Source organism: Salvelinus fontinalis, chromosome 16, assembly GCF_029448725.1.
Source record: "Salvelinus fontinalis isolate EN_2023a chromosome 16, ASM2944872v1, whole genome shotgun sequence".
Taxonomy (NCBI): domain Eukaryota; kingdom Metazoa; phylum Chordata; class Actinopteri; order Salmoniformes; family Salmonidae; genus Salvelinus; species Salvelinus fontinalis.
In genome coordinates, this window is record NC_074680.1 from 24,264,638 (window position 1) to 24,276,481 (window position 11,844).

Sequence of the window (11,844 nt, forward strand, 5' to 3'; positions counted from 1 at the left end):
AATAAATAAATAGTTAGGTGGGTGCTTATATTTGTCCGACTTCTCACATGCACAAGCTTGTATTATACGCTTGTGTGAATTGTGCATGTCTTTTTTGCATATCCCAACTCTCATAGGAGCAATTAGGGTTAAGTGCCTTGCTCAAGGGCAGATGGACAGATTTTTCACAGCGCTCTAAACGCTACCTGCCACCTGATGTGTTTCTGACCGTTTTGATGAGAGAAAACATGCACGACTGATGTAGATTAGCTATAAAACATAATGAGTGTTAACAGTGGTAAAGACTAGTTTGCAGTTTTATTATACATTATCACATGTTAATTGCATTTTAAAATGTACCTTAGAGTGTGTATTTCCATAATAATCTTTATTTTGTAATATATTATGCACCAGCTCATATTCATTGCACTGTACATGGAGTGTGTCACTACAAAAAACAACCCATTGCAATGGACAGGAGATTGCAGTCCTTCCAATGATGAGATGCTTAATGGGTTAATCAATGACAAACAAGAGAGAAGCAGAATCAGTCGCTATCAACCCCTGACTGTTTAAAACATTGCTTTATTCATTCCAGATATATCAGATTTTTCAATCCTATAATTATTTTTTATTTTTTTTAATTTCAACACAGTATTTTCTATGATGAATCCTTGCCTGGACATTCAACACATGCTGTAGTTGAGTTTCTTGGTTTGAGCGAGGCAGAGATTCTGAACACTATTTCATAAATTCCTGAATACGTACGCTTTGACAAAGGTGAAATGACATCCATATAGATTTCAGACCCTTGAGGTGTAAACAGACATGCATTTGTTTTAAATACAAAAAGACTTGAAAACTCCATTGATTTGTGTAGTAGTATTGTATTTAGTGACAGTTGGTTGGGATATGAAGGGATGGGTTGTGTAGCTGGAGTGCCTGTTCAGTAGATTTCTAAGAAGATCAATGCAGTCAGTGTCTGGAGTTGGTCATCTCCCATATATTCATCAGCATAAATCAATCCCACAATTCCAAACCCACCTCTCCATTGAAACGCCTCCAAACTTGGTTGGGGAAGCTGAGCTTGAAGTTACACAGAGGCGCCAATGCTGTTATCTCTGAATTGTCTTCACACTGTAGGCTATAGCATATAGATAACTTGATTTTCCCTTTAGCAGTTTGTCAGCATTTGTTATCTTCCGCCAGTATTTCAATGTGCTCATATGCATGGTGTACAGTAGATAGTGGATTGGATTATAATACAAATCATTTTCACACCTGAAATATATCTATACAAATATTTTGTGACTGCTTTATGTGAAAAGGTTAACTACATTGATACATCACCATCTTGGTGCGAGGAATCCAAAAAGTCCTCAACGCAACAAATTGTGGTTCCTCGGGTGTGACTACAACATTCACAAACACTCACAAGCATATTACACTGTGATATAACCTTCCATTGACTTTAAGTGATATTCTAGTTTCATGCACATATTTTCATACGTTAACATGCTGAATACTGTTTATGAAGTACCCTCAACTTCATTTACCCCATGATCCGACCCCTGGCCCCCAACAAAGGAGATTCATCTCTACCTAGCAAACTTTCCATTACTGAATCATACTTTCAATTCTGTATCAACAACATTGCAAACATATTCAATTGTGTTCAGATATTAATTAAATATTAAATATGAAATATTACACTTCAACAACAGCATTCAGTGCAGGTTTGCTTATACTCACTGTAAAATGTAATTGATTGGCAATGTTGCCCACAATAATGGGATGAGATTATGCAGGTGTCACCAGACCGAGCAGCTTCCCCCTGAGCTTGGTTGTGATGGTGTAGTGGAGAGGCTTCAGTGTGAGCCCATAGGAACAATCAAGGGTCAGGGCCTCTGATGGGTTGCTCTCAAAGGTACACTGGTGAAGCAAGACGGCTGTAAATAAAAATGTTTCCACCTTGGCAATCTGGTTGCCAATACATCGCCTTTTACCAGTGGAGAAGATCATGACGCTGTTAGTCAGGTCCTTGTCAAGGGCACCATTTTCATCGAGGAACCGTGAGGGGTCGAAGAGATGTGGGTCCTTCCACTTTAAAGGGTTGTGGTTGACAGACCACTGGTTGATGAAGACCACTGTGTCTTTGGGGATGTGGAAGCCTTCGATGGTGACATCTGAGGTGGTGGAGTGTGGGATGGTGAGGGGTACAAAGCTGGTATAGCGCATGGTCTCATAGATAACAGCATCTAGGTAAGTCAGGCTGGCTTTGTCCTCAATACAAGGCAGCCTGTCACGGCCTACCACTTTGTCAATCTGCTCCTGTAGCTTGGTTTGGATGTTGGGGTATTTGATCAAAAGCAGGAGAATCCATTGGAAAATGGTTGACATTGTTTCTTGGCCGGCTCCAATGAGGTCTGTGACAGTTCCTTCAACAAAGTCTTCGGCCAGTCCGCTGTCCTTTCTGTGATCAATCGCGTTAATGATAGCATCACTCATGTCACGTGTCACATCAGGCGTGAAGGTTTCTCTGTGCTGCATCACTTTGTCTTTCACAAAGGCAAAGAACTCCTCATTTATATGTTTGAAATTCTGGTAGCTGCTGCGGACAGGATTTGGGAAATTCTGAAGCCAGGGCATGACATCCACCAAGCTGCCAGCCCCCACCGTCTCTCCAAACCTGTCCATTCTGCCTAGGAGAGTTCTAAACTCAATGTCATCATGGCCATAACGTTTTCCAAAGCACAGGGCACATATTACATTTGCAGCAGCTACTGTAAATTCACGAGAGGGATTAAAATATCGTCCATCTGCACTCATTCTCAGAAATACCTGCACAAGATCCATACATTCTCCCAAAACATGGTGCTCAAATGCTTTCTTGGTCTGGCTGTTGGCAGAGGAGAAAGCTCTAATGGTAGATTGTGCAATTTTCCTGTGCATTTTCCATTGTATGCTGTAGTTAGTGAAACTCAAGCTCCTGCCTCCTGAAATCATCTGAAAAGATACAAAGTTGGGTCTGCCTGCAAACTCTGTGCTATGTTGAACCAAGGCTTCTCGTATTGCTGTGTCTCCATTAAGCACCACTATGTTGTTGCAGCCCAGTCGTATCTGATACACGTTGCCGTACTTCTTTGCCAGCTTGGAGAAGGTGATATGAGGCATCTGCCCCAGCTGCATGGCATTGCCCACCACCGGCCAGGCAAAGGGTCCTGGCAGCCTTCTCTTGAGTCTGAGATTCCTGACCCATAGACAGGCTTCTAGACAGAAGAGGAAAACAAAGGAGGCGACCAGAGCTGGCTGGACCTGTCCACTCCACTCCCTGATGATGCTGCTGCCCTTCACCCCAAACTCTGTGTCCAGCAGTGCCATGGCTATGGATTATCAGGACACCTGTTCCTGGAAACAGATTTTGTAAAAGAAAAAAAAAACTACAAAAAAGTTTAGTTTTCTTGACAACTTTAGTCCAGCACTCAACTTTTTTGTTAAAAAAATGTATAATAAATAAAATAATGTTCAAAAGTGATTTTGTGATGTACAATGAAATTAGTTAATCAATTAAACAAGTTCCATTAGTTTAAAGTCCCAAGTATCCTTCTGAGACCATGGTGACTGTCTCAGTACTCCTTGGGAAAATATCTCAGATGAAGCTTGGTGAGTTATGGTGAAGTTCTTTTTCTCTAGTCACTCTTTTCAGCAAGATTTAAGACTTTAGTGACTAGTTTTGCTTCAGCAAGGTGTCTTATATGTTTGCAGTCGGTGGGTAGGGCTGAGCATTATTTTCATACTCCTCCCATTGTGGTAGCCCTATATATATTATCATTCTGATGTTGGACCTCGACGCGCGCTTCGCACTGGAAACAAAAGCGCGCAGAGACCATCTCTCTGCAGAGGTGAACTCCAGCAAATACGTTTAGGAGGACAATTATTTTACTAACTCTATAAGTAACAATTATTTTACTAACTCGAATAGTAATAGTGGTATCCCATGTTAAATGGTTATACTTTCTTACGTTGGTTGTTATAATTTGAAGATTCAAGAAAAGCTTATATCAAGCATATGGTTTGTTTCTCTTTCTGATTTATTTTTTTGCCTTCTAATTGTTGTAAAATGTAAGAACTGTGTTCAATAAGTTTTAATTTTACGTGTTAATAAGTAAATGGAATAGCCTATTTAGTTGCAATAGTCGATAAGGTATGTGTAGCTTTTGTGCGCGTCTGCATGGACATTCTATACTTTGCATAAATAGCCTAATGTAAACTCTGTTTAGTGTCTCAATAAAATAACAAAGTGAATGTAATCATGATGCCATCTAGCCTAATTAATGTGTGTTTAAAAATGATGGATTGACAGTGAGTTTAGCAACTTTGCAGGTACTGTGCCAGTACCTGCACTAGTCTTGCATTAGGTTTTTGCGCACGCTGCATATTGACTGTTGTAATACCATTGTGATAGTATTTTTCTTAATTTATAATTTTAAACATAATGTAATTACATGTAATCCGTTCAAGGTAGTCAACAGCACATATATAATTGACTAAATCACTCAACTATGTCGCGCTTCTAATCGAATCCCCACGTGGTACTCTGAAGTTCAGCGAAAGTTGTGCAGGAGCCGAGTCTGACTGCTCTCCATAATATTGCGCAAAAGATGAAACAAATAATATTTGTAATAATAGGATTATGTTAGATCTTTGTCACTGTATGAATATCACTGTAATTTGAAAATGACTCACAGTGAATGACTGTACATGGATACAACTCAAATAATTATCTGTGTGGATTGAAATATAGTTTATAGACTATTTATAAACGGTTTATTTTTCCAATATGAAGAACTACCATTCTGCCACTCATGTCAAGGCCTCAAGATTTACATTAAAAAAAAATCCAATGTTGCATTTTGCAATGCAGGTATAGATAGACTGACTTGCCTTTCATAAATATGCTTATACAACACACTTACAATATCTTAGCATAGAAAAATCAATGAAAATTCATATTCACATTTTCAGCAGGTCTCATACTACAGCATATCTTCAAGCATTTGCAGTACAAAGCATAAAAGTGTCTGTAGTTTTGCACATGAGAGCCATGTTTCAATTGTGTGCTATCCAATGGGAGCTTACTTTTATCACCGAACACCTCAGGTGCCTTTTGACATGGTTTTCTTTCCCCAAAACAAGGCTGTTGAGCTCAAAAGAGTTAGGAGGAAACGTTTCAGGAGATCAGACGGTTACAATGGCGTTCTGGCCCCTCAAAAGGTGCAGCAGTAATGGTGACACTCTAAAGATGTAGGTTTTGGTACCTGAGATGTATCATGCTTTCATGCCTGGTAGCACACACACATCATGGTCAACCGGAGTCCTGTCCTTGGCATTCATTACAAAGTGCAGTTTATTCCTTATGGAAATCACTGGTCCATTGATTCTATTAACCTTTCAGCTCAAAGACTAATTTTAGTTCCTGAGGCAAAACTTTTTTCCCCCTCGGTGCCAAAGAATAGATTTGCGTTTCTAGTTTCCCCACCAACTGCGAAGTTTATTTTTGCAGGGAGGTAATGACGCTAATTGAAGGCACTAAAACATTTCAGAAGTGAGGCCGTAAGTTAGAGGGACAGAGACTTCAGTAATGCTCCAGCACAGTCACTCATTGTTGGTGCTTGAGGAAATGGGAAAGGGTGGAGTGGGAATTCTCACTATGGGTGTTGAAGAAAGAGTGTTAAAGTGATACACTTTTCTATGTTTTGGTCTAGCTTATTTAACATTTATATCATTGCATACCATATTTTCACAGCTGAGGTTATAAAATGTGTATTTAAGGGATCAATCAGATCTGACTAAGCCTTTCTTAAATTGATTAAAGTATGATTTTAGCTGAGATTTTATTAAACATGAGACTTGCAAAGAGAAGGTGGTAGCAAGTCTAGCAGGCCCTGTGGTCCCTGTAGAGTCAACATTATGTTGATGTATTTATTTTATTTAACATTTATTCAACTAGGCAAGTCAGTTAAGAACAAATTCTTATTTACATTGACAGCCTACCCTGGCCAAACCCTGACGACGCTGGGCCAATTGTGCGCCACCCTATGGGACAGCCTGGATTCAAACCAGGGACTGTAGTGACACCTCTTGTACTGAGACGCAGAGCCTTAGACAGCTGCGCCACTCGGGAGCCCGTCACATACTGAGGGATAATTAGCAATGCTGAAGTACAGTAATGTTGAAGATGGGAAAAAAGGATGGGAAAAGGTCTATAGGAATATTTTAAACTCTGTAATGGTGAAAAAAATGTTTCATGTTTCTTTTTTTAGTTTCTTGTTCCTCTGAGACTTGAAACGGAATTCAGGTAAAATCACGCAATGTGGAGCATAGCTTAAATGTCAAATGGAACATTAAACATGCTCTGTATGTTCTACCTCTAGGTTTAATTGGTTGTTTCTTCTAATTGGTTAAGTGAAATACGTCTAGGAAGTGTACCCACAGCTCTTAGAGCAAATGTGAAATGGTATCTCTATTGCACAGTTTGGCCACAATTAAAAGCCACAATCTTTAATTCTGCAGATTGTACCTTCAAGGAGTCAAGTTTTGTCTGTCCCTTTATACTTAAAAATGAAATTGTTATTTTCTGTTAAAAGAGTTACACAACTTCCTACTCTGTCTAAAAGCTGTTCACTTCCCTCTCCCTGTTTAGTCTGGAGAAATGTGGTGTTCCTAAAAACACAAAAACATCCAGCATGATTCCTCGGTTAACCAGAGACAGCAATGTCTCAGAACAGAAGACACTTCTTCACTGGGATGACTATTTCTCATTGTCTCGTTCTCTGGCTATAGAGGAATCATTTTGTGTGTGCAACACTACACCCTAACTGCCCCCCTCCTCCTCCTGCTCTCCTCTTCACATATGGCCACTCACATCCCCATCACCTCTAATTAAAACCAGGTTTGCGGTGGGCGAGGGCTCGTGTGTGCTTTTTGCGTGTGGCTGTCGTGTTTGCCTGTGATTATCTCCTGTAACCTGGCTGTGAAAGGTTGGCCCTGACCCTGAGCTGACTCTGCTGGTGGGAGGGGGAGGGGCTTGGAAGGCTTCATCTTGCATGTAATGCACTGGTGGTGGGCCCATGGAGACAGGACCCACGGTGGACCAGGCTGCCCCAGCTCTGGAGCTAATCATTGTTTACTAGTCTCATTTCCACTTCTCAGTGAGCTACTGTCACGCACAGCATCGACAGGGAGGAAGGAAGGGGGAAGGAGAGAAGAGGAAAGCCAAGGGTCCAACAGGCAGTTGGGGAGCCGGTGGGACTTGGGAAAGAGCAGAGGAGAATGCAGGAATTTCAGTGTAGATTAGGCTTTAGAAAGAACAGGGGTGAGACAATATCGAAAATGAGACTGCTAAAAACAACCCAGACAAAGCAGTAAACAGACCAACCAAAACATCCCTGGGCCTTGGCCATCTCAGCCAGCCAAGGGCGTGGCCACCGGACATTGCTAGTTCGAGATGCTGATGTTTGAGATTAGTGCATTTTTCCGGGGCTGACTATGCACGGTATGAGGACACACAGACACTGCTCAAACATGATCATTGTCTTGATTGCAGTATAAAAGGAGGACTTAAAAAATAAACGAGGAACGATTGAACAACATTCACTTCAGTGGAATGATAACATCTTGACACAGTGTTTGGGAAAAGCAGAGTTGTCACATAATGTGCACAAAGATAAACAACACTTGCTGTAAATCTTGAAGTGTATAAGTAGCCTAGCTCTCGGCCTCTGCAATGACGGCCCTTTCACATGAGAGCCCTGGCCTGATGGCCAATGACGGCCCTTTCACATGAGAGCCCTGGCCTGATGGCCAATGACGGCCCTTTCACATGAGAGCCCTGGCCTGATGGCCAATGACGGCCCTTTCACATGAGAGCCCTGGCCTGATGGCCAATGACGGCCCTTTCACATGAGAGCCCTGGCCTGATGGCCAATGTGGGCCCGTAATCTGTTGAACCTTTTTCTGAGTATGAAAATGCTGTTAAACTAAAGTGTAATGGAATTACTGGAACCTTTTAACATGTTGAGGACATTTTCCCTGCATTCAAGTCCACTGTATATATCCTCATAGCACGCATGACATAAAAGAGTGTTGCAATCTATTCATAATTAAAGACAACGTGTGACATAAAATAGTCATTATTAACACAGAGAATTACATACATAAAAATGTCTGTGACCATGAGTATGGTATAAGTACACCATGAAATCGCTTGTCATGCAGAATGTTCACCCTGTGCGCAATGTTGCAACATCTCACCACCATGACCAGAACAGCCAGGATGTGCTACAAAGATCCAGTCAGCTCCGCCACAGACAGGTCCCTCCTGATAGAGGTCCAGTCAGCTCCGCCACAGACAGGTCCCTCCTGATAGAGGTCCAGTCAGCTCCGCCACAGACAGGTCCCTCCTGATAGAGGTCCAGTCAGCTCCGCCACAGACAGGTCCCTCCTGATAGAGGTCCAGTCAGCTCCGCCACAGACAGGTCCCTCCTGATAGAGGTCCAGTCAGCTCCGCCACAGACAGGTCCCTCCTGATAGAGGTCCAGTCAGCTCCGCCACAGACAGGTCCCTCCTGATAGAGGTCCAGTCAGCTCCGCCACAGACAGGTCCCTCCTGATAGAGGTCCAGTCAGCTCCGCCACAGACAGGTCCCTCCTGATAGAGGTCCAGTCAGCTCCGCCACAGACAGGTTCCTCCTGATAGAGGTCCAGTCAGCTCCGCCACAGACAGGTCCCTCCTGATAGAGGTCCAGTTAGCTCCGCCACAGACAGGTCCCTCCTGATAGAGGTCCAGTTAGCAGCCCAACTGGAGAGGAGACATAAATTATTGACTCACTTCAATTTCTTGTTTGTGTACTCGCCAAAAAGCCCTGTGCCAAGCCTCCATGGCTTCACTCATTCTGAACTTTGTCTGACACCACACATTTCATGGGACTCACTCTGTGTGCAATAATATTGTTGAACATGATTTTTGAATGACTACCTCATTTCTGCACTGCACTGCACCCCCCCCTCCCATCCCCATCCCTCAGTTGAGCAGCGAATTTCAAACACAGATTCAACCACAGAGACCAGGGAGGTTTTACAACGCCTCGCAAAGAATGGCACCTATTGGTAGATGTAGGTAAGACAATTATAAAGCAGAGATTGAATATCCCTTTGAGCATGGTGAAGTTCATAATTACACTTTGGATGGTGTATCAATACACCCAGTCACTACAAACTTACAGACGTTCTTCCTAACTCAGTTGCCAGAGAGGAATGAAACCGTTCAGAGATTTCACCATGAGGCCAATGAGTTTAATGGCTGCGATAGGAGAAAACTGAGCATGGGATCAAAACCCTTGTAATTACTCCACAATACTAACCTAATTGACAGAAGAAGGAAGCCTGTACAAAATAGAAATTGACACTAAAGTAATACTGCAAAAAATGTGGCAAAGCAATTCACTTTTTGTCCTGAATAAAGTGTTACGTTTGGGGCAGATCTAATACTAAAATTACTGAGTACCAGTCTCCATATTTTCAAGCATAGTGGTGGCTGCATCATGTTCTGGGTATACTTGTAATCGTTAAGGACTGGGGAGTTTTTCAGGATAAAAAATAAATGGAATGGAGCTAAGCACAGGCAAAATCCTAGAGGAATTGATTGATTGATCGTTTCAGCAGAACAATAACATAAAATAAAAGATCAAATCTACGCTGGAGTTGCTTACCCAGAAGACAGTGACTGTTCCGGAGTGGCGAGTTACAGTTTTGACTTACATTTACTTAAAAATCTATGGCAAGATCTGAAAATGGTTGTTTAGTAATTATCATCAACCAATTTGAGAGATCTTGAAGAATATTTAAAAGAATAATGGGGACATTTTCCACAATCCAGGTGTGGAAAGCTCTTGGAGACTTACCCAGATAGACTCACACAGCTATAATCACTGCCAAAGTGAGTCAATAATTTGTAGAGTGATTTGGCACTCTCAATACTTTGTAGAGTGCCAAATCACTCTACAAGGTATTGACTCACGGGTGTGAATAATTATGTAAATTGGATATGTCTGTATTTAACTTTCTATAAATTTGCAAACATTTCTAAAACATGTTTTCGCTTTGTCATTGTGGGGTATTGTGTGTAGATGAGTGAGAGAAAAATAAAACATTTAATCAATTTTGAATTCAGGCTGTAACACAACAAAATGTGGAATAAGTCAAGGGGTATGAATAGTTTCTGCATTGGGTCAGTAATATAACATGATATGTCAACTGAGGTGAACTGAGATGTGGTGGGAACATACTGTTCTGCGGAGTCTAATTTATGCTTTCTAAGGGGACATTAAAACAAGGAAGCTTTAAGTACTGGACACTATCAGGATGTGTTCTTCTGGACTCCTTGTTCAAAGATAGCCATTGATAAACATCATATTTAAAACGTATTTGAAGAACAGTTTTTTCATGATACACATAGGTCTTTGAAATTCAGAATAAAAAGAGACTGTTCACAAACTAACTGCTTGTCTTGGTTTGGAATGGACAAAAAAGTGGGTAAATATAGGCTACATTTATGAAACTGCATCATGTAGGATTATTTACTTTAACCTGAACACAAGGAGGTTATTATTTTTTATGTTTCATGAACCTCAATTATGCAAAGGACTTAAAAGTGTATTTATCATCATCAGAGTAGGCAAGCATATTGTTGTTTTTCTCTTGGAACTCTTGTTATGTCTAGGTCCTGATTAGCATTCCCCTCCTGTGCACATGGTTACTGCAAGCGCCAAATTATCTGTAGTTACTTTGCCCACCGAATTACAGCAGATCCCATTTTAGTGTGCTCTGTATGCCAACTCGCCTCTCTCAGCCTCTGTATGCATAACCTGTTGAACAAGAGACAAGTCTAAATAAACTCAGCAAAAAAAGAAACGTCCCTTTTTTGTCTTTCAAAGATAATTCGTAAAAATACAAATAACTTCACAGATCTTCATTGTAATCGGTTTATACATGTTTCCCATCCTTGTTCAATGAACCATAAACAATTAATGAACATGCACCTGTGGAACGGTCCTTAAGACACTAACAGCTTACAGACGGTAGGCTATTAAGGTCACAGTTATGAAAACTTAGGACACTAAAGAGGCCTTTCTACTGACTCTGAAAAACACCAAAAGAAAGATGTCCAGGGTCCCTGCTCGTCTGCTTAAACGTGCCTTAGGCATTCTGCAAGGAGGCATGAGGACTGCAGATGTGGGCAGGGCAATAAATTGCAATGTCTGTACTGTGAGACGACTTAGACAGCATTACAGGGAGACAGGACGGACAGCTGATCGTCCTCGCAGTGGCAGGCCACGTGTACAACACCTGCACAGGATCGGTACATCCAAACATCACACCTGCGGGACAGGTACAGGATGGCAACAACAACTGCCCGAGTTACACCAGGAACGCACAATCCCTCCATCAGTGCTCAGACTGTCCGCAATAGGCTGAGAGAGGCTGGGCTGAGGGCTTGTAGGCCTGTCGTAAGGCAGGTCCTAACCAGACATCACCGGCAACAACGTCACCTATGGGCACAAACCCACCGTCGCTGGACCAGACAGGACTGGCAAAAAGTGCTCTTCACTGACGAGTCGCGGTTTTGTCTCACCAGGGGTGATGGTCGGATTCGCATTTATCATTGAAGGAATGAGCATTACACCGAGGCTTGTACTCTGGAGCAGGATCGATTTGGAGGTGGAGGGTCCGTCATGGTCTGGGGCGATGTGTCACAGCATCATCGGACTGAGCTTGTTGTCATTGCAGGCAATCCCAATGCTGTGCGT

At 42.0% G+C, this 11,844-nt stretch overlaps 1 protein-coding gene across 1 annotated transcript; it reads right to left on the reverse strand.

Moving 5' to 3' along the window:
• Positions 1-548: 548 nt before the first annotated feature.
• On the reverse strand, positions 549-3,677 carry LOC129812841 (cytochrome P450 1B1-like). The gene has a single exon (XM_055864756.1). The coding sequence runs from the start codon at positions 3,358-3,360 to the stop codon at positions 1,780-1,782; it is 1,581 nt and encodes a 526-aa protein (XP_055720731.1). The 5' UTR covers positions 3,361-3,677; the 3' UTR covers positions 549-1,779.
• Positions 3,678-11,844: the final 8,167 nt, after the last annotated feature.